This window comes from Erythrolamprus reginae, chromosome 2 (genome assembly GCF_031021105.1).
Source record: "Erythrolamprus reginae isolate rEryReg1 chromosome 2, rEryReg1.hap1, whole genome shotgun sequence".
Taxonomy (NCBI): Eukaryota; Metazoa; Chordata; class Lepidosauria; order Squamata; family Dipsadidae; genus Erythrolamprus; species Erythrolamprus reginae.
Window position 1 is genome coordinate 96,756,611 of NC_091951.1, and position 27,296 is coordinate 96,783,906.

Here is a 27,296-nt window from a genome sequence, read left to right on the forward strand (position 1 = left end):
AAGCAAATGTACCACAGATCCCACAGCTGAGGAAATGATGAGGCTACATCTGCTGTTATCTGTCACATGTAATTTTTCTATGATTAAAGTTTCTATCTAGTTTCATTGGTCCAACCCTGAAATTTGTTGCACATTTCTCCCCTGCTGAAGACCAAAGCAGTTCCCATTCATTCCTGATTTTATGATTAATTTAAACTTACTTAGTCCACATTACAAAATAATCCACGTCCTTTTATAAAGAAATCAAGTTTGGTTCAGGCTTTATTTCTTTTTAAAAGAAGTCTAGACTGGCATTTAGAATCAAAATCTTCAAAAAATCTATACAAATACATATCTTACAAAATGTACAGGAAACCTTGCCAAAAATGAGAAACAATATAAAGTAAGCAGAGAACAACAGTGTCAAATCATATTAACACTTCCTTAACTGCTCCACAGGACAGAAGTGGTTTTTAGAATACACAAAACTCTGAACACAACATATTAATTTACACTATTTACATAAATGTATAAAGATGCAGTATCTTCTTTTTAAATTTTGGGGTTCTTCCAACATGGAGCCACAGTGCTTTGCATCCTATGATCTATCATGGCCCAAGAGAAGCAGTGCATGCTGGAAGGAAAAGAAAAATTAAAAAGAAGTGATTCCAACCCACAACCTATATACTGCAGTGCCTCCAAGGCCTTCAAGGTTTTAACAGTCGGTTTGGAAGAATGAAATCTTATGACTCCAATATGGACAAAACTTATTCCATTTCGGTGAATCGGGCAAACATAGCTTTCCGTACGGCATCTTTGTATGAGTCAGCTGTAGAAACACCGTAAGAGCTACCTTTTGCTCCTAGCCCAGCTCCCCTCATTCTCACTTGAGCCTGCAAAAGAAAATAGGTATCTTAGCATTTTCAAAGAACAGTTTTATCTCATGCTTCAAGAAATCAAAGTTCTAAGAAGGCATATTTAAAGTAACTATAATTATTTTTCAACATTAAGATCTTGCTAGGTTAATGTCTTCCTACCTATGGTGTGGAGACCATGCGTGCTTACAAAAGCTAGCTTCTGATCTAGGCAAATATAAACTAAATTGAGCACTATGTTGCCAAATATAAAGAAAATCAAAATTTGTAGGTAGTCATTTGTATCACAGTACGTACAAGTGCTATACTATCACAATCTAGATTGGGGGGGGAGTAAATGGGAACCATTGTCCTAACAGTGCACTTAATGTGTGGATTTTAGTCTATTCTGGGCTTAGAAATCACATTACTGTCGAGATGTTCCTAAAAATGGTCTGAGGGAACAAATCAAAAGTATTAAGAGAAGACTAGATTCTAGGTAAATTTTATTAGTTTTCATGGGAATTAAAATGAAACATTTCCATTAAATTACAAGACAATCTTCCACAGTAATCACCAGCCAGGTTGCTGCTGGTACCACCCAAATCTTTTTTACTGCATAAATTCAGTGTTACTATATAGATATATGCTTACCTCAATTGGAGCTGTGATGCCTTGACATTTCCTTCCTAATCCTGATCCTTCTCGCCACCCCATGGCCTGCAGCATTTTGTTGCCAATATTGCTATGGTCAATGCCATCTTTTGTGGGCTGCTCATAATTCCTGTAGATAAGCAATAAATACTTAACCCTTAAAAAGATTTGGGAAAAATATTGCAGCAGTAGATGTAGTATCGAATACATACACAGTGCCTGCGTCAAATGTTGCTTTTTTCCGCTTTGGTTCTGGTGGCTCTGGGATACCATATTTCTCACGTCTTTCAGCTGCTCTGTCTCTGTATTTCATCTGAAAGATAAATTCCATTATCACATACTGTTATCCTATTGCTTTGAGATAAGAAAAATATACAGATAACTGAAGAGGGAAAGACCGCTCGGTAACATTTACTAATAGAAGGAGCTTATTTTGCTGCCACTTGAGCAAGTGATTTTCAAAATTAAGATTTGTTAATTTTATGTTGTTAAAAAAGCACTAAAATGCCATATTAGAACATCTTGAACACAGCGAACAAAAAAACATTTATTCACCCCACAGTTAGAGCAACCACAACTCTATATGTCAAGAAATCTGTCTTCTACGTATTTCATGTATATTTTAAGTTTCAGCTCTGAATGTTTGTTTTGCAAATCTATGAACTGTATAAAAGTTTGTATGATGCTTATGCTTAGAAGTAACATCTTTGTATTTTTGCTCTTTATGGTACTAACCTCTCTCTCACGCATTTCCAAGGCTTCAAGTTCTTGCTCAGATAGCCTAGATCTTCTGTAAATGTCCATATTTTGCTAGAGAAAGAATATAACCAATGAACAAAATAATTAAGATTGATTTAGGTGGCTAGAATGCATAACCTTTCTGATGCAGAGTACTCGGACAATATAAACTTGTATTATAAACAATATAAATTAATTAGTCAAGATCATTACTCTCCATCCATCTATTTAGCAATGTTTCTTTACTGGCACAATAGAGAAATTACCACTGATAATCACATGTGTAGACCTCTGGGGATTGCACTCAAAGGCTTTCCAGAGCTGCAAGCAGCTCAGGCTTCATATTGTGTGTTTATAACATTCTTTCCATTCTATAAATGTTCCTTGTCCATTTTATAGATTGAAGAAAACTGCAAGGATTTGTCCAGGCAGTGTTCAAGAATCAAAAATGATTGAACACCAGAAAAAACAGTATTATTATCATTACTACTATATTCCAGCTGCCTAGCTGCTGAAAGAGGCATACAAATTTAAGTCTCTATGTACATTAACAGATACAAAAATACAAGCAAACTCAGAGAGCACCAAAGACCCTCATTTCAACCCTGAGCTACAAATATTCTCCTTTATTGGTATTATTGATTTGAAATTGGACGTTACCTTATGGAGATCAGAAAGCTGCTGATGCCTAACAAGAGCGTCCTTGTTGGGAAATTGTCTTCTACATAACAAACATGCTAACTTTTTCCAATCCGTTAACTTTTCTTCCTCATTCTCTAATCTCTCTAAGAAGTCTTCTTCATTGTCACTATCCCCACTGTAAGCAGCCACCAAACCACGCTGTAAAGTAACATTGAACAATTGTCATGAATAAATTACTGAAGGGGCAACAGGAGATAAGTAGACTCCTTCAAAGAACAATACGATATAGGGATTCCCATTTTTTTTTTAAATCACAAAAGGGAATGCAGATTTCTGTACACTTACTTTCAATGGATTGTCATCATCGCCATTCTTTATCACTTCTGTTATTATTTGCTGTCTCTCAGACAAGGTGCCCTAGAAAAAGAAACCAGTAAATCCAAAATCTTCATATGATGATTTTTTTTTGTATTCCTTGAACTAGCAGTCAATATTTTACCTTTTTCTCAAAGAGAGCAAAACCAGCATCTGCTGCTGCAGATTCTCTTCTTTCTTCTTCTCTTGCATTCAGAGGCTGGAAGCTGTTCTTGAAGTTCTCCTTCTGCTTGTTTAAGCTCTTAGCCCAACGTTCCATGTCTTTAGCAATCTGAACAGGAAGGATTCAGTTAATTCCTAATGTGTGTATTCAAAGCTAACATTTCCACTATATGTAATTTATTTTTCTGCCATCATAACACTTTAGATTATTTCCACATGTTCTTTGTAAATCTGGTGAAAAGACACATATTTGAAAATATCTACCATAGTGAGTTTTCAACCAATGGTCAGAAATTAAAACTATTTTTCTCAGTTCAAACAGCATGATTTAGCAATTAAATAACAATGTCAGTACCATGTTTCTCCAAAACTACGACATGTCCTGATATTAAGAACAGGGCTTTTCATGGAATGTGCTGAAATAAGCCTCCCCCCCTGCAACTGCTTTCCCGGGAAAGGGGGAGGACACACCCTATGAGGCTGAGGCAGCTCAGGGGCAAGAAACAGTCACTCCCTGGCCTGGTGGTAATCCCCAGTGTGCGGGGCTCCTATTTGTTCGAAGCCCCCCCATGTCTGTGATGCCCAATGGTGCGGTGTAGCAATTGGCGCCTGAGGTGGTGGAAGGGCCGTGCAATGAAGTCCGCAGAGTTAGAGGTACAGGGAGACAGATCCTGGGTCGGCCGGCTGGAATGGCCCTTCCGCATCTCTTCGCATCCCGCTGGTGGATGGGTCTGGGGCTCTCCACTATCCCACCACGGTAGCTCTGAAGCATTGATCCCTGCCTCGCCTCCTCCTCCTTCTCGTAGGCAGGACCGTGTTTCAAAACACTGCTGGAGACAGAGCCCAAAGGAGCCAAGCCAGTCCTGCTGGGAGGGGGGGGGGGGGGCGCGCAACATCGCAATGGGGGGAGTTGGTAAAACTTGCCCAACAATATTACTAAAGTGCAGGTCTTGTGTCGGTGCCTGCGCGCACCCGTCTCTCGCTTGCTCTCTCTCCTGGCCAGGATCCACCCTTTTTGCAAAAAGGAAGTTTTGGCTGGAGGCTAATCTACCTCCAGCGGTATTTCAAAACACGCTCCTGCCTCTGAGAAAGCGGTGAGGCAGGGATCGAGGTTTGGGAGCCATAGCGGCCCGCCTCCTCATCTGCCAGTGTGACACCGAGAGACGCAAAAGTGCCCTTCCACCTGCCTGCCCCTGGATCCGCCTCTCTGCACCACTGGCTTGGTGGGCGACTCTCCCACCATCTCAGTTCTTTCGTATCGCCAACATCCACACCATGCCATTGGGCATGAGTTAAATTGTGAACATGAGCATCAAACATTTCCTCCTACTGGGTGAATTGCTGCTGCTGCCGCCACCTTTCCAAGGAATGGATGTAGGGGCTTGGAACAAATGAGAGTTCTACATGAGGGGGATTAGAGAGAGACAGACAGAGACACAGATCAGCTTTTCTGGCAAGATGTGGGGCGCGAGGTGGCAGGCGAGCCATACGCATTGCGCCCCATCTGCAACCCCTTTTGCTAAAAGGATGCCGGGGAAGGGAAGCAGTTAGGCTATTGTTGTCATTAGGGTGGAGAGGGACATGTTGGAACGCTTGAACAGGGAGGGGAGGCGACGGGACAGCCAGTCTTATATTCTCTGCCTCCTGCATCCCCAGAGTAATACCCTCCCCGATAAGGCCGAGGTCATATTTTTGGAATCCAAAGAAAAGAAGGTCTTGTCTTAATTTTGGGGGGAAACAGTATTTTCTAGCTGCTCGTTCATTGCTTCTCTTTTACACAAAGTTTCTTTTCCTATCTTTTATATTATGTAGCTTTCCATGGGACTTTTATATAAAATGAGCGGTCACTTATATCAAACAGAATGTTGGATTTAGCAGCTCTCATTTTAATTATTACCTGTTGAGCTGTTTTACTCTTGGGTTTCTCTTTCTTCTCTTTTCCTTCTTTGGTTGAAGGCACATTATTTTGCTGATATGATGCACCTTCTGCGGCAGGCATGTAAGTCTCTTTTTCGCCATCCCAGTACAGATACTGTTGTGTAACAGCATTGTAATAATACTGAAAGAAAAAGCAAACTATCTTTCATGCTGAAAATAATACTTTTATTTTCTAACTTGAAATAAAGTTGCTATAGTAAGAATGTAATTTGTAGCCATCATATCTACACATAAAATGCTACATGAATTCGTATTATCTCTACACAGCTATAAATTACTTCCAATACTAAAAAAATGAATTAGATGCTATAGGCCTACTAGTTAAAATCAAACTGCATCTGTGAACAGAAAAATATATTTTTGTGATCCAGTACAGCAAGCAAACATGTCACAATACATTGCTTCATGTATATTTTAAACTGACTGTCCAAAAACAATAGCAGATATGTAAATTAGATTCTTACTGTTACTTTATCAGTATAACCTAACATATTGACATTTCTTAAGTGTCTGCATTTTCAACTCAAGTACTTTTACACTTAAGAAAAAATAAGAAGAGTTGTATACCTGAGAATTTGGGTCATAATACAATCCAGTCACAGGATCATAGTAGAAACCTGATGAGTCATCATACTGGTATGTTGAAGTATCTGGAACGGCTGCAAGTTGAATGGATAAATTACTTAATAAAATTATTGCTTTTCTGAAAAACCAAAAACATCTTGAATTCAAGAATATGGGCAGATGTAACTGGAAGGCACAATAATAGATACTGATCTAAATGTAGGACAGAGAAAACACTGCTTTAGAATTCTCTGATTAGTGAAACAAATAAGCAATGTCTTTAATTCATCCCTTAAATGTCTAATTTTAAGAAGTAATTTAATCCCATCACCGTCCCATACTTTCCCCATTCTTTCAGAAAGCTAAGAGTTAAACCTTCTGATTTTGTATCTTAGGAAAACAATAAACTGAACATAAATATTGATTGGTAATGGAAGTAATAGTTTTTTCACACTCTCCAGTGTAGTTAAATCTCACCATATTTGGTGCCAGGAACTATACCAGTTGGAGAACTGGATGACACTTGGGAACTTGTACTTGGTTGTGCAGCTTGTGTCTGCAGAAAGAAATATTAGAAACTTAGAAAACCAAAGCATTTATTAAAAAATACATAAATTTTCTTTCAAACATGTTATACTCAGAATAAGCAATTTATGTTTGTTATTGACAGTTATGCAAAAAATATTTTACTAAAATCAATAAACAGCTCTTAAGTAAGCCAGTTTTGCACATACAAAACCCAGTTCAATTTCCACTCAATTACTAACACAGGCAAATCAATACATCTTAATCCACAAATCAATACCTGTGCAACTGAGTAGACAATGGGTATAATTTGAATAGTGCTAAAATTAAGATGAATATTAAAATGATTTTACCTTGCATTAATGCAATGAAGCTCTACACTCAACCAATATTTTCACAATAGAAGACAACATAATTTACCGGTGTATCAGCTGAAGTGGTCTGTTGATTATACAACTGAGGACTCTGGGAAACAACAGCAGCTGTAGTTGAACCAGAAGTACCTGGAGCACCTGCCAAAACAAACATTTTATTGGATATTCCATGTAAACCTCAAAATTTAGAATAGTATTGTTGGAACTCATCAGAGTGCCTTAATAGTAACAGTAATAATAAATTTAAAATTATTAGCAAATTTCATTTCCTGAGGGAAGATTACTATTAACTATTATTGAGTACTTGCCACAATACTTTATGTAGACCATTAAAATTAATTCAACTCCCATTGTTGAGGTTTATCTAAAAGATGAATGCTGCTCAAAAGACACTCATGACAAACTATCAATTTACTACTCAAGCCAGTGTTGAATCAAGCCAATTAATATACTCGTACAAAATTATGGGAAAAAGAGTGTTTCTGTGACACAAAGAAGAAAAATTACCAGAAGTTGTAGTTGTATCTGTGTCCAATGTTCCTGCTTGATTCTGATAAAATTGCTGATAATCCTGTGAACATCAAGATAAGGTTACTGTTTGATATGGACTCTTTAGGGAATGGTAGAAAACCTTAATCTCCTTACACAGGAGTTGAGAGAAAAAACAAAAGTCCATCTAGATAGAGGGCATCAGATCCCAGGAAAATCAAATGATGAACAACCAATCAAAATAATATATAATTATATATTATAATTTTGACTTTCTTTTATCTTTTTCTCTCTGGTGAGAAAAGTTGTCTCAAACACACCAGCATCCCTCAATTTCCAGAGATGTGAGAACTGGAGATACAAGAAATATATAGCAACTTAAGAACTACTGTAGCAGAAGTTCAAATTAGAAATTTATTTATCTCTTTCCTAAAAGTGACAGTGCTACTGTAGCATCTATCTTGCAGTGTTTCCCCAGATGTGGAAAGGTAGAAGAAGATTTTAAATAGCAGATCTCTGCAGTACCCATCACACAAAGTAAAGGTTTAATTCCTGGGCATGGATGTGAAAGCACATTCAATTAAGAATTCAAATCAGGAGAACAGAAGGATAGTTCCCCTCCTCTAATCATTCTTTTATTTTGAAGTTAAAAGGATGATTATCAGAAAGGCGGCTTTTTTAGTTGTGACCTTCTGGACATATAAATTGATATAAATTCAAAGTACCAGTATCCCGTTTATTTCAGGCCCAGGCTAAGAAATCGTTATCTTACCTTTTATATTTTTCTGTCATTTCAGCCTTTTTGTTGTTCATCTAGTATAGCTTATTTTGACTGGCTTTTATACTGCATTTTTCATGGAGACTTTGTATTGCTCCTTGTTAGTAGCTTTATAATGCACTATTCTGTATTTTAATAGTCAATACTACTGTATTAGTTCTGTATTAATAGTTAGTACATTTACTTTGCCTCATCTGCCCAAACTTTTACCATATGTCATAAAGTTTATGATCCAATCTTCCTAAGAAGTAGTTTAAAGCATACAAATGTCTATGGAGCTTCTTAGTCACCCAGGTAATTGTTGTCCTGAAGATGTTTTTTCAAGACTTTCTGTTTTTTCTTTGAAGACATTTCACTTCAAATCCAATAAGCTTCTTCAACTCTTCCCTACCATCCAGTCAGAGCTGAAGAAGCTTCTGGGATGAGAAGCAAAACGTCTTTAAAAAAAAACCAGAAAGTCCAGTTGCCTCTTGAAAAAGCACTTTTAAAGCATGAAGAGCGCTTTCCTCCCAAGAACTTAAGGTCTGATTCAATTACAATTTACACATACCTGAGTGTACTGATTGTAACCATCCTGCCCAAGTTGAAGGTAGTTGAAGTCAACAGAGCCACCTTCTCCACTTTGAGGCTATAAATTAAAGAAAATAATTAAATAGAACAGATTGTTCACATGAATGCTGATGTCAGTTCTGAAATCTTGCTTTCCACTAGCATAAAAATTTCCATAAATTTCTAAGGTGGGCACATTTTTTAATTTTGAGAGGATAGTTGAAATAAAGCCATCAAGACACTCAACTTATCCATTAGAAGGCAAATTGATGAGACTGCTCTCTAAAATCCAGTCTCTCATGATGTTGCAATCTCAATATAGCACTTTTATTTCCTTTTCCTTGACATATTTGTAAACAAACACTGAGCTATAGGCCATTATCATTTTTATTCATTAAAATGAGATGAATTATATTCAAAGCATTGATGGATATAATGTCCCTGAGCGATATGGGTAGCTTTAAAAATAGATAGAATGTAATAAATTTTATGTTTGATTTTATCAGTTTTATAGCATGCTAACTCACTTTTGAAAAGAAAATGACATAACTTTTGAAAATTAAAATGCAACCAAATAGAGCCCATGGGGCCTGCAAGACCAAGAGAAGAATCTGTAAATACTATACGACTTAGGAATCAGCAACTTTAAAAACAAATTCCTACCTGGGTTGATGACCACTGAGCAGCAGCAATGGCTGTGCTAGCAACAGAGAAAGCACTGACACGATTGCCATCTGGGAGAAGCAAATCCCTAAAAAAGAAAAACACAGTTATGCTATTTCATAGGCAACATTACTAGAAATCAACAAAATTGTAAGCAAAATAAATTACATCAGTTTCCCCACTGTATTTTCTGGAAATCAGAATAAGAAGATAAATTGAACATTTTTATTTCATTACTTATCCAAATGAATGCTTTAACTCTAAACATTTAGCTGAATTTAAATGCTACTACTAAGAAATAGGACTTACATTTTTAATGCGTACACACACAGAAAGACATAAAACCTATTCATTAAAATTTATAGTTTAAGCATTAAAGCAGCAATATTTATAGCAATAAAGACCGATTCTTCGGAGAGGAGCGACATACAAATCTAATTAATAATAATAATAATTAATAATAATAATAATTAATAATAATAATAATAATAATAATAATGCATTTGAAGATTTGAAAGACAACTTTAGTAGTATAACTCACTTTCTAGCACTTTTTGCAAAATCCACACCAATTGTTTTGCCATCTATTTTCAAAGGTGGCTGAAGACTCTGCAAAATCTGCAATAGCTGGGAAGCATCCTAGGACAAGTAATTGTTGGCATGAGACAAAGTTTAAATTGATATATACGGCCATTGTCAAAAAGAATTCATAAGAAAAAAATTCAACTACCAAAACTTCATAAGGAAAAAAAAACAGTACAATGCACTTATTCATTTAATTCAGATAAGATTTTGCATAAAGGGAAGGCAGAGTTTAACATTAAAAATACACACATCAGGATATTAACAATGTTATAGTCATAAATTAATAATTATTACACCTATTAAATCATGTACATATTTTTATGAGGAAGATAAACCTGAAGATATTTGATTTTATTACTTATGCAAATAAAAAAGATTGCAAACATCTAAACTGAACTTGAATGTTAAGAAATATACACAAAATTTAATACTGAAATACAATAAAATAACTTTACCATGGCTGAAGACAACTGTACAAAAGCAAAGCCTCTATTCTGTTGGGTCTGTTTGTCTTTAATAAGACGGATATTATTGACTGCTAGTGAAGCATATGGTGATAGAGCTGTCATGATTGATTCCACTACTGTATGAGGAGCTATATTTCTTAGAATAAGGGCTGTGTGAAAATAAATATATGGTTATCACTTGTTCATTCATGATACAATAACAAAACACAGATATACATAAAAGTCTATAATGCATTATAAATAAAGCAAAGAAAAATATATTTATGAAGTTCTGAAAAAGACCAGAGATTTATTGATAATGCAGATATGTTAGATTATTTAACATAATTCATATAAAGGAAAATCCTTTCCACACTTCCCAAAGCAAAAGTAGGGAAAGAAAATCATTTCAATTTAATTAAAATTTAAAAACATGAAGATGCTGCAAAAAAACAGTAAATACTAAGTACTAAAACTATAAGGAAGGACTATCTGGTGCAGCTGTTGAATGAAAGAGGAACAAGAGCAATGTTGGGGAAAAATAAAAAAAATGTACTCCAAGATTTGACAATAAAAGTAAATTTTAAAAAAGCAGAAGAAAAAAGATGTTAACTGTAGAATTCAGGCTGAAGAGAGTAGGATAAAAAGTCTCAATGCTCTTCATAGAAAGAAAAATGTCATACTTCATATACTTTGTCAGATTACTCATTCTCCAGCAGCTTTAACTTTTTAATTTTTACCTCTTGTGAATATGAGTTGTAAAAAGCTCCTCCGCCCCCCAAAGAATCTGGCCAGATTTCTGCATAACAGACACCTAGCTCTGCTAACCCATTTTTACAATACAGTAAGAATTAACTTACTATCACAGTAGTAATCCACAGACTGTACAGCTTCTGGTCCTCCAGGTGGCACTTCCTGTTCTGAATCTTCGTTGCAAATAGGTGAAAAAACAAGCTTAATAATCAAGATCCTTGTGGTATGACATCAATAGACCTCTACCATGTCAGAAATGGAATTACATGCAGTTCAATTTTGAAATAAAAATGTTTAATATAACTTATTCAAACAGAACTTACCAAATTTATCTGCTCCACAACGGAAGCATTTTAGTCGCCTCCTGAAGTTGTAAAGGCAGCACTAACAAATAAACAAACCCATTACATTTTAGATTATACACCTGATCAAACATTCTGTAGGATAGACCATACCTATAACATTGTTTTTAAAACACCCCATGACAGTAGTTTCATGTCATTACTAAATAAAACTATTAATATCTATTTATTAACCAACAAGAAATTATAATAATGATAACACATTAGGAACTTAGGAGAGTTTGCTTTGGCACCCACAAGCTGAGGAGTTGAATTAAACTCCACAGTCTTATCCAGGACAATAGAAAGAGTAGCTAAATAAAATTAATATCAAACACTATGATTTCTGGGAATGCTTTAATTCCTGGAGCTACAATTTTAAACCTTAAGCTCTGCATACTTTTAAGGTTTTCACTGCCAGCAAGCATTCTAAGATATACGAAATGGTGTTACAAAACTATTTTATTTCTAAATCCAATACTCAGAGCAAAAATCTCCAGTGTTAAAATACAATTTCTGCATAAATGGAAGAAATTAATGTAATGAACTTTAAAAAATCTCTCAAGATATTATTGAGTCTGTTTTAATTAGCAGACCTTAATTATTACCAGTAAATAAAGACAAGATAATAAGGAAGAATTAAAAACTGAAACTCATGACCATGGAAAGCTGGGTGTGAGCAGATCTTTAAGCACGAATTTATATTTGATTTTAATTCCTGGTTCAAAGATCAGAACTCTTTTTTTCTCTACCATTATGTTATGTTATTATTGTTCATTTTAACTAAAGGGTAATGGAAAGGCTGGTGTTTTCCTTCTATATATGAATGTAAAAACTTAAAATGCTGGCATTTGTAAAAATGCAAGAATTGCTATTTATATCTGCTATAATGGAAACTAAAAGTTTCTGGTTTCTTATCTTCTTTATTTTCAATTTATGAATTTGGGATGAACACTAATCCTATTCATTAAAATCTTTTTATAAGTGCATTTAAAACTCTTAAGCATTTTTCCAGCATTCTAAGCTTATGCATGGAGGAACTTTGAGCACAGGATAAAACAAGGCACTTCTCTGAATGTCGTTTCAAATGTTTTAGCATCTTTTTATTCCAGATCATAGGGAATATAATTAACAGAGCAAGTTACGTTTCAATTTTTCTTTCATTAGTTAAGTAATGGTGAAATGGCTCCATTATTCTTGATATCCTTTGTTTCCTTATTTTAGCCCAGCTTTTAATAATTTTTGATATTTTAACTGTTAATAACTACAATGATTTTTAGGTATTTACTGATAATATGCTGAGGGTCATTTATACTGTGATCAATGCCTATGTAATTAGGTGAAATAAATAGATAAGGGGAAAACAACATATCCCTACTGACTATTCATCCACAAAAAAATATTCATTCAGGGTGGGAATCCAGGAAAAAAGCTTGGTAGACTTGGTGCAAGTCAGGAGCACATGAACAGTAAGAGTGGGGAACAGATGGAACAAGACAAAAAAGTGCAGAAACACCCAGGATAAATAGGATCACAGGGCACAAGCACAGGGAGACTGGTGTGTGGATGGCACGATATGAGTGTAGGATGACCCAAGGGATAGATGATGTGGCAAGGAAAGTCAAAGGTGAATGGCACAGCACTGGTGTAGGAATGCAAGAAGAAATTACAACAGCCAACTTGTGACTCTTATTGCCAGCTTCCCCATTGATTTTGCTTGTAAAAAGATCAGAAAATGATTATGACTGCAGGATGCCTAAACTGTAGTAAGTGTAAGCCAGATACCAAGTGTTTGAATTGTGATTATAATGACCATGGAGGCACTGGAATGGCTGGTATTTCAAAAGCTAATTTTAAGTATCACTTGTTTAGCACCATTAGTTAATAATGAGTTATTGGTAAGCAGAGGCTACCCGTAGGCAAATTTACGGCAATGATCTTCTTTCCTCCACTATGGAGAAAGTAATTCGTGAGTTGTCCTATGTTTGTTGTTCCTTTTTACTGAGATTCACAAATAAATGTGCATTATAGATAAGGAGGTCTGCTAGTTTTCAAATTACCAACTACTGCTACTTTGCTTTTTGAGTGCTGAAGACCTGCTATATATGATCATGTAGACCAAAAAGATACAAGTCAATACACTAAGAAGTGTGTGTTTTACTGTAACATCACTCATGGGTTATACTGAAGTAAACCTATTGCTGTTATTTTAGATTTGTCTTTCTGCATGAAAGCTCTCCAGGCTAATATAGGATGTTCATCTAATGTGGGTGTCAGCAACCCGTGGCTCTGGAACCACATTTGGCTCTTTGGGCCCTCTGCTGTGGCTCCCTGTCCCATTACTGGATGGCTCCTCCCCTCACCCTCCCCGTCACCTGGCCTTCCTCTTGGAGGAAATATCCCCTCCATGGCCTGGCCGCTGCTCTTGCAGCATCTTTTGCAGTAGTGAAATTTAGCATCTCCCCAGTGTCCGAGGAGCATCCAGCATTGTTCATTTTTTCCTGCAGTGGAATGAGCAAATACTCATCCTGCCGAAGTGTGCTGAAATGCCCCCCAAGGCAAGCTTGCTAGGGCAGAGGCACTAAAGCCGCAGCGGAGAATCCGTCAAGTCTCCGGTTCTTGCGAAGAAATGAGTCCTGAAGGAGGAAGACTCGTGGAAGCACTTTCGGGGGTGGGGTGCAATGTTAGAAGGGCAGAAATTGCGCCAGCCCCCCCTTTCCTAACCACAAGGATGGCGGCAGGCATTGACAGCCAGCACTGTGATGGGTAAATGTGAGGAGTTTCCCGTAGAAGGACCAGGGCATGAGTAGTATGCGGGAAAGGGAGAGGTAGCAAGACTTGGTGACTGGGGTTGGTGGGTGAAAGAGAGAAGGGCAACCTGCAAATCTGGGGAGGGGGGGAGAATGAGGGGTAAAATGAGAGGGACAGAGAGAGAATGAGAGGAAGGGTGAGAGAAACATTGAGAAGGGGAGAGAGATGAGAGGAGATAGAGGGAGGGGGGAAAAGATAAGAGAGGGAGGAACAGTGAGGGTAAAGGAGGGGGAGAGATACATGGACAGGGAAAGCAATCAGAGAGGTAGGAGGGGAGAGAAGGATATAGAAGGGGAGAGATAGATTCAGGGAGAGGGAGACATAGATACAGAGGGGGAGATATCATTTTAGATGTCAAAGGGTTTTCATTTTTAACAACAGGTTCTCTGCCCTAATGACAGGCATGGCAGGCATGGCTGGGAAGGATCATGTTACCAAGTGAGAGTGAATGACATCGAGTTGGTATGCCCACCCAGGTTTTGTGGCTCCTGGTGTTTTGTTTTTTGGGGGGGTGTTTAAGGTTGCAGACCCCTGAACTAATGCGTCCATCCATTCAATTTGAGAGAAATATGTTTACAATTTATTTCAGATTTTTTTTTTATTTGAATGTATAAGCCACTCAACTCTCATGGATTTTTTTTTCCTTTATAAATGTTTTATTACTTGATTAGTTAAGTAGCATTATGCAAAGAAACAAAAACGATCAATTGGTTATTTCAAATGCAGGAGCAACAACATATATATTATATCACCTATAGTAATGATCACGATGGATACTTCTAAATTAACATATATACATGTTTTTATTAAACACTATTTCTTTTTAGCAGTTCTCATAAATTGCTTGATGCTAAACTTTTTAATATTATTTGAAGTTCAGATATTTTATCCATTAGTACAAGTGAATAATATAAAAATGGCTAATTATAATGGAATGTTAAAATACATTCAGGGAGATGGGGAGTTAGTAAGAAAATGTGTGTGTTAAAAATCTTTGTAAACTACCATACCTTGTTACAAAGCCAATCTTCAAATTTAGGTCTGGGGTTGCTGTAATGCATTGCAATTTGTTTCCCTTGAACCAAGAGTTTTTTCTGCAAAAAAAACACATTTAGTTATTCCAGTATCACAGAACATGTGTCGATTTTCCCATGGTAGAGCACACTTCGGAGGATTCAGTGCTCATGAACTAAATGGACAAGATATGGGGAGGATCCAGAGAACCAACCACCGCCTCCTACACTCTGCCCATCCAATCCTGCAGGACATGGGCAGTAAGAAAATGGGATGTGCAGTGAAAGCAAACAGAATCAGGGAAGGTTGATCAAGCTGCCAAAACTAAATGCTGACATGGAACCAGGAAGTGTCTCTAAGGAGATTGAGATTCTTAAAGACATAGAAAACACTGCTTTAAAATATTAAGTGACTATTAAGGACTAGAATTTTATAACTTCAAAACATATGAATTGTTTTCAGTTGTTTTCTTCATGTTGTGCCCTTGAAAGTAAAATTATTCTTGTCAAGATGACCTTATACTTCTAAGAAGCTAAATTAAGTCAAGAACTGAACACATGTTCAGCATAACTGTTTTCTGACTAACATGTTTTATGAAAAGCTACCGTGCAAATAGGAAGAAAATATACAATATCCTAATATTTAATAACCAAATTCGACTGCCACTGATTTTTTTGCCAGTACAGTAAAGATTTGTTTTGCTTTTGGTGTCCCTTCATACTTAGCAGAGTACTGGGTAAGCTACTTAAATGTATAGAAAGAAGCCAAGTTTCTCAATTTTAAATTTTGTTCCTGAATATCCAAAACCTGTATCCCCTCTAAATCCTGCAAGTCCTTTACAGCTCTTCAGAGAGATGCACCTTTAAATGTGTCCAGGGGTTGTGTATGTTGACGAAACAATGATCTAATCTTAAAATAATACTGTCAAATTCTAATAGAAATAGTAAGAGCTTAATAAGATTGAACAGGCCTATGGTGCAAATTTCATGTTTTATTGCTATACTAGGGAAATGAGAATATGGCCCAAAACTGGAATATGCACACAAACAAAATATGTTGGCTTATTTACAATATATCATGTTTGTCTGAGTTAACAGCAACAGGGCCAATAGGGAGGCTCAACTATTTTTTCCCCTAACACTAGCGTGGTTATGTTGGAGTGGATTTGAAACAGGATTCAAGATGAAAATTGACACAGCTTTGTATATATTAAAATTATGATTTCATAATTGGCTACCCTCATTTACCCAGATATTCATTCACAGACCAAAATTGCATGCTATATAAATCATACAGAACACCTGTTGCATGCAACAATTGGTTATTCCTTCAACTTAATCGTTGGCCACAATATGAAATTAAAAGACAGTGTCCAAACATTTAGTAATTAAAAGTAGCAGTAAAATTCACATTAAAACTTTTCAGGTTTTATAATAAAACTAGTTTTGCTCTTTGTATTTTTAATTTATCTACAAACAGTTCTAGCTTGACAGCAATGCAGTAAAATAGTAGTTATGATATTAACTGCTGAATTAAAATACCAATATACCAGTATCTTGGAAATATACATTTTAATGTGTTAATAGCGTTTCTTGTTTGGATTATTCAGTCATTTTAAAAGCACTCCAATGCTTTTTAGAAACATTACTTATTTGTTTGGTCATATTGAAAATGTTTTTCCAGTTAGTTATCACTATATAAACTGTAAATTTAGTTTTATGGTTATTGATAGCATACCTCAGAAAAGCCTCTAGCTCAAAATATAAGGTTTTTTTTAAAAAAAATAAGTCAAAGATCAATCATTTTAAATACCTCGATAGCAAACTTTTTATAGAAAAAATGGTCCAACTGCATTTTGGGGTAATGCTATGAAATTTTAATAACAAATTTAATATATACAAAGCATTTCATTTTAAGAAAGTTATGATTTTTAAATCAAACCACTCCTTCATTCAGTTTTATTTATTCCTTTTTAAAAACTGTACAGACTTGTTCCATGTTCAGGAATTATCTAGACTTTGTGAGTGAAGCAACCTGATTGGCTTCCATCCAGCTGGTAGCATCTTGAAAGTGATAAAACTCCACGAAGGCGAAACCACGGCTTACACCTAGAGACAGCATTCAGATATAGACGGGATACTTGTGTTAGTCAGTTCCTTTAAAAACAGGTGAATCTCTCTCCAACTGCTTCATTACTTCATGACAAAGCAGTTTTATAAATGTGTCTGAATTTGCTTCTTGTTTTGCCATGGCAAGGAAACCAAGCTGCATTAATAGGCTACTTGAACAAGATAGATAACCATGCAATGGATTACTAAGATTTTAAGAATCAAATTTATGGTGTTACTTACCAACATGTTTAAATATATATAAAAACTGAAGGCTTCTTCCACTACCTATAACCTTTCAAAAGGCTACATTCCTTATCCATGGCAAACCTTTCATTTTGTTTTGTACTTGCAGGTGAAGGGGACTTTTGGAAAATGTTTTAAGCCTGGGGAAGATGAAGGCTGTGCCAAAAAATTAAGGCTAATGCTCTCACCTGTCTTTCTCTTCATCAATCTCACATCTGCAGGCCGAGGGCCTTCACAGGATTCAATGATCTCTCGTATCTATATGCAATTTTAACAATACCATTAGTGTTCACAAATTAAGCCAAACTATAGAGAAGGAAAACAACAGTCTGGTATTAACATGATTTCCAAAATTTATAATTATTCTAAGTAACTAAGAATCTGAGTTAAGAGTAATCAAAGATTTCAGAACTAAAATAATCTAGAAATCCTTAAGAAATAAAATGTTATTTTGTTATATGTTTCAAAATTTATAGGTGCCAATCTTCAGCTATTATCCTATTTCCCCACAAATAAGACATCCCGTTAATAAGTTCAATCAGGCTTTTGAGTGCACAGCAGTAAGGTCAAGCGCTTATTTCAGAGTTCAAAAAATTAAAAGACAGGGTCTTATTTTCGGGAAAACATGGTATGTACCATGCTAAGTGACCAAGTTCAGTATAGTGATTAAGAAATTAGACTAGAAGCCACATGACCATGAGTTCTAATCCCACTTTGAGCATGAAATTGGGCCAATCAATGTTTTCCAGTCATAGGAAGCTGGCGATGACAAATGTCTTCTGAGAAACTTCATCAATACTATAGTATTATTTACGAGGTTCAATAACTTTAAGAGGAGGGTTACATGTTGTTCATCAATTTCTAAGGGATTTCAAAACAGCAATTTTAGATTTTAACCATATAAACTAGATGAATAAACACATTCTATAATTTATGATGCAATGCTCTTCTTCTGAATTCACAGCTGCCAAAATAAAAAGTTCTAAAATGAGAAACTCTGTGAATAGAATTGGTGGTGGGAGACTAATAGGAGTCACACAAAGGATTTCAACAAAATTCTTCCTTTTAATCAGAGGAGTAGGTACTAGCAAGCAAGTCTTCGCTTTGGGGGTGGAGAGAATACTTAACTGCAAAACAACTGGTTACAAGGCATGGAGGCTACTTTAAAGAATAATTGTTATAAACACTCACTTCTGAAATATGAAATATTAAGACACTTTCAGTGCTGTACAGACTCTTTAAGAAAGATTATTCCGCAAATTAAAATGCTCAAGTTAACAATAAAATGTTACTTACATCATAGTCTGTAACAGTAATAGGGAGTCCACGCAACATAATGGTCTTGCTTTCTTTTTCATCATTTATGTCATTTCTATAATCATGTTCTCCATAGTCTCCATCCGAATGATAACCATCTTCTGATTTATCACTATTACGTCGCTCACGTTCTCTCTGTCAAATAAATCCAGCAATTATAAAACTGGTCACATAGTAATGTAAAATTAACTTCATTAACTTTAATTTTAACGATTAAAGATTTAAACGTCATTGTAACATTATTCATACAATCAAATTGTTATAATTAGAAAATATTGTTTCAGTCTACAATGTTATGTAAATATTTTATATGATTAATTTAAATAAATTTTTTTGACAATCTCATTTCTATACAGTGGTCCCTCGATCATCGCGAGGGTTCCGTTCCAGGACCCCTCGCGATGATCGATTTGTCGCGAAGTAGCGGTGCGGAAGTAAAAACACCATCTGCGCATGCGCAGATGGTATTTTTATTTCCACCGCAGCAGCGAGGAGCCGAAGATTGGGTTTCCCGGCCGCCTCGCTGCTGCTGCTTGTCCGCGCGCGTGCCGCCCGCCCCCCCCCCCCCCGCGCTGTTGCTGGGGCCGCTTCTCAGCTGAGAAGCAGCCCTGGGGTTTCCCCGCGCGCGCGCGCGCCGCCCGCCCCCCCGCGCTGTTGCTGGGGCCGCTTCTCAGCTGAGAAGCGGCCCTGGGGTTTCCCCGCGCGTGTGCCGCCCACCCGCCCACGCCGTTGCTCGCGCCTTACCGGGGCAAGAGGGGGAAGACCCAGGGAAGCCTCTGCCCGGCGGGGAAACTCCACCATCTACGCATGCGTGGAAGGGCACGCATGCGCAGATGGTGGAGTTTACTTCCGGGTTGAAAACTCGCGATATAGCGTTTAGCGAAGATCGAGATCGCGAAACTCGAGGGACCACTGTATAAGATTCCCTGAATGATTGCTGGTGATTATATGAAACATGTCTACTTGACAAGGAGATAGTTTCGTCATTGCTCTCTTCTTCCACTGCTTTCTGGTTAAATCCAATCAGGAAATATACAGTCGATCCATTTAGCAAAAGAATATTACGTACTTATTTAACCAAAATCAAAAATACAATAATCAGCTATCTCACCTCAGGACTGTCATAATCTCTACCATCATAATCTCGGCCATCATAATCCCGACTATCATAATCCCGATAATCATCGTATCTGTCATTTCTACGCTCCTCACTAGATCTTTTATAATCAGAATCCCGACGGCGGCTTCTGGAGTCCCGTTCATCTCGATCTTCTCTATCTATAATAGATCCATATCTTCCACTCCTTTCAGTTCTGCTCACCCTGCACACAGAGTTTATAAAGTCAAATAACTCAAAAATTGCAATATCCATGCAAAGATAGTACTGTATGGTATAAGGAAATCACCATGTAGTTGGAAATGTTTGCCATGTTTTAAAGTATTTAATTATTCTTTGCATGTATTCATTTTCTTCTAAAAACCCTATGAATCTTATCAAGAGAATGGAGTTTTTATATTATATTAAATCATAATATAATAGATTTGTCTATTTAGGACTGTTTGTGTTTACATGTATGCTTTTAATTTCTTCTACTTATAAAAAAAATTCAATGTTGATAGATCCTATACTTCTTTTTAAAACTTACTTTGCAATATATGCAAATTAAACAGCTACATATGCTATTGCATAAAAAAGGAAAGTTTAAAAAATAAACCTAATCAGCTGTATTTTAATTTTTTTTAAACCTACTTAGAATACCAGAAACTGCTTACAGTTTCGCAGTACGCTTTCAGCCAATTACTGTACATCAATCCCAAACTGCAGGACCAGAGTGGTCCAGAGTGGAAAATTTGGGACATTCTTGCTGCAAGCCAAGGAAAATAAACTGACAAAAGTTTTAGCTGCAATAACTTTGAATCAACCATATTTAACACTATATACATAAAAATATCCTTGTGATTCATTTCATGTTAAATACTCAATAAGGATGTGAAAATATTCAAAATTGGAACAGTAAAATTATTATAGTGCAAATGTTTCGCCTGTAGGATGGAATGAAACATTATCATTTGATTTTCTCCAACTGACATTCTTCAGGATCTCTTTTTAATAAAAGCATGAGTTAATGAAAGAGTAGGCCTCTTTACTATCATGTCATTGGTTGAAGATAGGTAAAAAATAGGTGATGAGGGCCATGTCAAGTCAGATATTTTTTCAGGAAAATTGCCAATTGCACAATTGTATATTGTATTTTGCAAGTAGTGTTTAGCATTCAAACTAGCAAATTTGAAAACAGTGCACATTGTACACGTATACACACCAGAAACCAGAAATGTGCCATAAGACAACAATTTGAAAATCTATTTTGTCCATAGCTTTTATCACATGATTTTATTTGTATTAATTACAAATTTCATTAATTTGCATGGGATTTTTAAGATATTCAAAAAAATTACTTCCTTGGCCAACTTTTCTATGGTCAAAATGGTTAAAAGCAGATATTAATCTTCACAGATTATCAGTTCATTTGTTGGCATTTCTTTCCTAAAATACACTTATTAGTACCTGTGATATATAAGCTTTACTCATATTTATTAACTGTTACAATATTCTCAAAAGGTATTAGTTTTCTAAAATGCCATGCTTGTGTGAATAAATGTGAAAAATAAAATCCCAAATAAGTCTTGCCCTATATTTCACTGAATATCTCAGAACTCATTTCCAAATATCGTAAATTTATTATATTGAAATAGTATTATTTGGATAATATCAATGAACAGTCAAAATAATTCTAGATTTTGTCCATATCCTTTTTACACTGGTTTCATATACTTCTCATATATTCTTATACACTCATAGTTCTGTTAAATATGTGGCTGTGAAATTAAAATTATCATTTTTTGTTAACCCAAAGTAATTTACAGGTAGACCTTGACTTACAACCATTCATTTAGTAACTATTCAAAATCATAATGGCACTGCTTATAACCATTTTTTACATTTATGACCCTTACAGCATCCCCATGGTCATATAATTAAAATAGACACTAGGCAATTTATTTATTTATGTATTCATTCAATTTTTATGCCCCCCTTTTCTTTAGACTCAGGGCGGCTTACAACATGTTAGCAATAGCACTTTTTAACAGAGCCAGCCTATTGCCCCCACAATCTGAGTCCTCATTTTACCCACCTCGGAAGGATGGAAGGCTGAGTCAACCTTGAGCAGGTGATGAGATTTGAACCACTGACCTACAGATCTACAGTCAGCTTCAGTGGCCTGCAGTACAACACTCTACCTGCTGCGCCACCCCGGCTCTGTCATGTATCTATGATAGCAGCAGTAACCAACTCCCCCCAGAGATTAGAACTGCCCCTACTCTCCCTGCCTTCCGTAAACTCCTTAAAACCCACCTTTGCCATCAGGCATGGGGAAACTAAAACACCTCCCCCGGGCATGTACAATTTATGCATGGTATGTTTGTGTGTGTATGTGTTAGTATATTGGGATTCTTTTTAAACTTTTTAAATTTATTTGGATTCGTTACGATTTGTTGTGTCTTGTTGTGAGCCGCCCCGAGTCTGCGGAGAGGGGCGGCATACAAATCTAAATAATAAATAAATAAATAATAAACCTAGACCATATGATCAACTCTGCCAACTTTATAAGGAGCAACATCAATGAGGAAGTAAGATTCACTTGTTAGTAACTTAATAATTATAGTGATTCACTTAACAACCATTACAGGAAGGGTCATAAAATAAGGCGAAACTCAGTGTCCTACCAACAGAAATTTTGGGTTGAATTGTATTTGTAAATTGAGGACAATCTGTACATACATCCTTAGCTGCATTTCAGCTGGTATTCCATGTTATCTTATTTACTCCGATGTAAATAATCAGCTATTTATTCTCTTTATTCTTTTGAGGTAAAAGTCAGTGACATATGGCCCAAAAGTAAAAAAACCCCTTTTATTTCTTCATTTATTAAAAACCCTCCCCTGCCCCAGCTCAATGATCTAAGAAAAAATAAATAAAACAAGGGACTCAGACTGAGAAGTCAACACTCATTTCAATGGGCCTCATGAAGGAAACTACACTGAAGTGGCTTCTTTCCGACTAGGATAAAAAAACCAGGCAGGATACATTATGCTTTTCTCTTCCTGCACTTAATTAATACTGAGCTCCTGAGCAAGGCTAGAATACTGTATTTGAAGGATCAGAACTCTATAATCTGTCCAAAAGTTACCTCGTGATGTGATGGGAGGCGAAGAAATTTAATAAAAATAAAGCAAGTAAACTTTGCAGTGCAAATCAGAACATCAATACTGAACTATAAGGTTCTAATTTTATATATCAGACTGCTTTCAAAATATAATCTGAACATTTAAATCAGAATTACATACCGTTTGTCGGAACCCATCCTCGTCTTCAATTCTCGATAAATTAGAATATCAATCTAGAAGTTTGTTAAAAGAAAACAATGTATAATGCTTTACGTAAGCTTGCTTAGGGGAAAAAACGCCCCTAAAATACCATATTTGCTAGCTAAACATGGCCGTCCATACTTTTAAGCCTATGCAGTCTCTTCGAAGAAAAAAAAAGCCTAGTGAATAAAACAAATTACCTTCATAAAGCAAATCCAGATATACTCAAAGTCTATTAAAGGGGAAGAAGCTCGCATAAAAATAGACAAATAGAGCAAATTAACAGCGAAACAGCCTGTGGTATTACTTTCTACGTAAGGCGCAGGCGGCATTTAATGGTTGTCAATTCTCCTCAACCTCTGCCAAGATATAAAGCCAACGCGCCTACAAAGATTGAAATAAATACGCGATATGCCCACCTAGCTTCCCATGTCCCGAATAAAAAGAGGATGCGGAGCGAATCGCCTCACCGACGACTCATCCCTATTGACCTGGATCGACTAACGGCGGGACCCCGCCCTCTGCAGAAGGTGGACCGCGGGCTTCCTTTAAGCGCCTTGGGCTTCTCCGATATGGTTTTTTTTAATGCTCCAAAGCGAATTAACAACTCTCTTGCTTTTTTCAAAGCAAATTTATCGTAATCGTTTTGTCAAATACTGAAATACGGATTCCTTACAGCCTTTATATTTAATAGCCTTTTTAACGTCAAAAGCTTCAGGTTCGGGTACTTACCGTGAAGAGAATAACGACTCGCCGCTACCGCAGCAGCCGCAAAACTACAGCCAAAGAGCGCCACAGTTCCTCACAAGGGCTACAAAATGGCGACGGCGTCGAGCTCACCGTCTTCTACCCACAATTCTCAGCACCTGCTACCTCCTCTTTTGACTCCTAGAAGCTTCCAGCAAGCAGCCTGCGCAGGCGTCGAGCTTTCGTTTCGCGAAGCATTCTGGGTGATGTAGTACTTTTGTTTCCCCCAGACCACCGACGAGCCTTGCTTTATGGGGAAGGAAGACCCCGAGAATAATCGCGACGTTAGCCTTGCGTTCTTGTCCCGTCGACACAAATGCTAGCCTTGTCATTCCGCCGCGGTATCTATGCGGTCCGTTGCTGTAGGCAGTCCACCATCTTGTGAGGCTGATCTTGTTGGTAGTCTCGGCCATTTCATAAAGTCGGCGACGTAATATGAGAGGCCCTTGTGGTAAAACAAAGGTGTACAGTGCTAGCATGAGCCAGATTCTCGCTGTTTGAGTGGCTTGGACTGTAAATTGATTTAAAAAAAAAAAAAAAGCCACGCGCATTACTATCTTATGCTCGTTTCACGGATGTTGGAACCTCGTTTTAGTGAAAATGTAGAGTGGCAAACTTGTTTTATGGGCACAAGCGGGGGTTTTCTGTTACCCCATAGAACCCTTTTTATTTTATTATTTGTTTTGTCACGTAGGTATTGGTGGTATACAAACATATAATATTTATATACCTGATACTAGTAAAAGAAACATTAGGATTCAATGTGGCTGTTTTTTGCCATTAGTACTTATAAGGAATAAAGTATGACGGGGATTTTAATATGACTTTGGGACGCTGCATAAATATTAATCGGTTGCCAAGCATCTGAATTTTGATCGCATGATCATGGGGATGCTACAAAGGTCATAAGTGTGAAAAATGGTCCCAAGGCACTTTTCAGTTCTGTTGTAACTTGGAACAGTCACTAAATTGTAAGTTAAGGAATACCTGTAGTGAGTAATGAAATTCTCTTATTCATTGTACATAACAGCTCAACTAATAAATATGACTTTGGGTAACTAATAGAGAATGTGAAGAACAAAATTAACGTAATAAAATAAAACAAAGAAAATAAGATCAAAGACAAACTACAATTATATTTACATTCTGAACCATTGCAAAATGAGCAAATCCAATGCCCTTGGCCCAGTGCCTGGGGGAGGAGCCAAACTTTCAATGGTGTACAGGCCAACAGAATTGGGACCATCCAAATTTCATATACTAATCCAAAGAACAGACATGACAGAGAAGTCACAACTTCTGAGTCCTACAAAATTAAATGGGATCTGGACCATGCCAACCTACTGAATCTTGTATAAAGGGCAGAAACAATTTTAGATATGCAGTCTCCAAAATAATCTGGCCATGTCATAAAAGAACGTTATAGATTGTAGACAGCACCTTGAATTCCACCCACAAGACGAGCCAGTTTATGGAATTGAGGTAATACATGTGTGTATTGTGATTCATTATAACTCTTGTGGGAACTAATTGCAACTACCAAATAATCACTTCACTGTCCTGCCACCCTTAACTCTGAAAGACAATCCAGAAGGATACATGAACAATAGTATCAAACATCACTGAGAGACTGGGGGAGGACAGCAGGATAGATATTCCCCTTTCAATCCCATTAGAGATTATTAAGCATTATCAATGGTATCTGGATATTATATACCAGTCATCCCAAGTGAAAAGAATCCAGATATTGTCCCTTTCTTTGCTAGTATTTTTCCCATCAAATTTATAATATAAATTTGAATATAAAACATGTATGTATGCATGTATGTATATATGTATCCAGAAGGCTATAATTTAATGTATATAGTAATTTCTCTCTAAAATTGGATTGGAGAGAGGGAAGGAGGGAAGAAACCACAAAGAGGTTTTTTTCCCCTGTTTTATTTCAAAAACAAACAACAAAACACACTTCAGCAGCAAAAAAGAAAAAAAATTACAAAAAGAACACAAAGAAAGGACTGGAAGATGTAAGATGTTTGGTGGGATTTCTTTCCACATTTATTCAAGTTCCTTGTAGCGGGCAAACATGACCCTCCGCACTGCATCTCGATATGTTTCATTAGATTGCCTTCTACTGGGCCTTCCTTGGGTTCCTAAGCCTGCTCCTTTCTTCCGATTTTCTGGCTGGAAAAAAGATATATAAATCACATTGAAACAATTATGGTTTTATTGCAAGAGAGGAAATAGTTTTTTACAGTTTTTTAAAATAATACTTCAATCTTTTAATTATCTATATTAAGCACTCAAAAAATTCAATATTATTTCTTTGTTACTTATTGAGAGGGGAATTTTAACTTATAATATTATCCTTATTTAATTCTAGAATTAATTTCTGACATGCAAGATCAATTTAGTGCCTGAGCTGTCACCAAGATTTCAACATCTCTACTCCACTCTCCCTTCAATTAAGTCCTAAAGGTAGCTATTCTTATTAAAAAAAACAGGCCAAACCCTCAAAGACCCCAAAGCCATTAATTTCAGCGTCAGCTAGATGATATATTTTCTAGACAGCAAATCGCTACAGTAAACTGTACCAGATCACCTTCCAAGTAGGGCAATATCTTGGGATGCTGCAATTATGGTGGATTTCATGTAAACAAAAGAAAACTTGCTTCCTGACCTCAGTGACAGGGAAGAAATAGAAAAAAAATATCTTGAAATAATCATGCCTTAACTAGTTACATGGGACCAGTTGCATAGAGTTCAATATCCTTTCAGAAAATGAGGCAGTGAGATCGTATCTCGTGCTCAGATTATGAAAAATAACTTTTGTTCCTACCACTTTCTGACTATGCATATTTCAAGTAATAATTTTTTCATGATAGAAATATCTTATTTTTGGATTATGTACCCAACCTGTATATCTTCTGGAGAATTTCTTGTTCTTTTCTTTAAAAAAAAATTGAGTAGTACTGATATTATTCTGTATACAGTGGTCCCTCGATCATCGCGAGGGTTCCGTTCCAGGACCCCAAGCGATGATCGATTTTTCGCGAAGTAGCGGTGCGGAAGTAAAAACACCATCTGCGCATGCGCAGATGGTGTTTTTACTTCCACCGCCGCCCGCCCTTCGCCCGCCCACCCCGTTGCTCGCGCCTGGGGTTTCCCCGCGCGCGTGCCGCCCGCCCGCCCACGCCGTTGCTGGGGCCGCTTCCC

The 27,296-nt window shown here is 36.7% G+C and overlaps 2 protein-coding genes across 10 annotated transcripts in view; both read right to left on the reverse strand.

The window, feature by feature from the left end:
- Positions 1 to 230: 230 nt before the first annotated feature.
- RBM5 (RNA binding motif protein 5) lies at positions 231 to 24,308 on the reverse strand. 2 transcript variants are annotated; one of them, XM_070738857.1, is made up of 25 exons: positions 24,066 to 24,308; positions 23,313 to 23,365; positions 20,017 to 20,227; positions 18,885 to 19,040; positions 17,777 to 17,846; positions 17,269 to 17,342; positions 15,231 to 15,314; positions 11,392 to 11,452; positions 11,176 to 11,241; positions 10,325 to 10,485; positions 9,826 to 9,923; positions 9,285 to 9,372; positions 8,623 to 8,700; positions 7,313 to 7,376; positions 6,852 to 6,943; positions 6,384 to 6,462; positions 5,910 to 6,001; positions 5,302 to 5,463; positions 3,367 to 3,513; positions 3,213 to 3,284; positions 2,886 to 3,065; positions 2,223 to 2,297; positions 1,700 to 1,800; positions 1,488 to 1,617; positions 231 to 872 (listed from the first exon to the last, which is right to left on the reverse strand). In XM_070738857.1, the coding sequence occupies exons 2-25, from the start codon at positions 23,327 to 23,329 to the stop codon at positions 747 to 749; spliced, it is 2,484 nt and encodes an 827-aa protein (XP_070594958.1). In that variant the 5' UTR covers positions 23,330 to 23,365; positions 24,066 to 24,308; the 3' UTR covers positions 231 to 746. The 2 variants fall into 2 exon arrangements, with proteins under 2 accessions (XP_070594958.1, XP_070594959.1); XM_070738858.1 differs by lacking the exon at positions 24,066 to 24,308 and adding an exon at positions 23,753 to 23,810.
- A 1,693-nt stretch (positions 24,309 to 26,001) lies between these two features.
- RBM6 (RNA binding motif protein 6) overlaps positions 26,002 to 27,296 on the reverse strand; it is a 109,531-nt gene continuing 108,236 nt past the window's right edge. For 4 of the 8 annotated variants that reach the window (XM_070738850.1, XM_070738854.1, XM_070738855.1 and 1 more), the window contains exon 21: positions 26,002 to 26,264. In XM_070738850.1, the coding sequence (XP_070594951.1) occupies positions 26,139 to 26,264 (126 nt within the window). In that variant the 3' untranslated portion in view covers positions 26,002 to 26,138. The remainder of the gene's footprint in view (positions 26,265 to 27,296) is intronic. The other 4 variants (XM_070738856.1, XM_070738853.1, XM_070738851.1 and 1 more) reach the window with 1 other exon arrangement.

What these genes read in the sequence shown, in the direction of transcription:
- RBM5 (XM_070738857.1), bottom strand. An exon ending in TGTGGATTACTACTGTGATA is followed by an intron (nt 10,486 to 11,175) that starts GTAAGTTAATTC and finishes ATTTTCACACAG; the next exon opens with CCCTTATTCTAAGAAATATA. An exon ending in TTTGCAAAAAGTGCTAGAAA is followed by an intron (nt 9,373 to 9,825) that starts GTGAGTTATACT and finishes TTTCTTTTTTAG; the next exon opens with GGATTTGCTTCTCCCAGATG.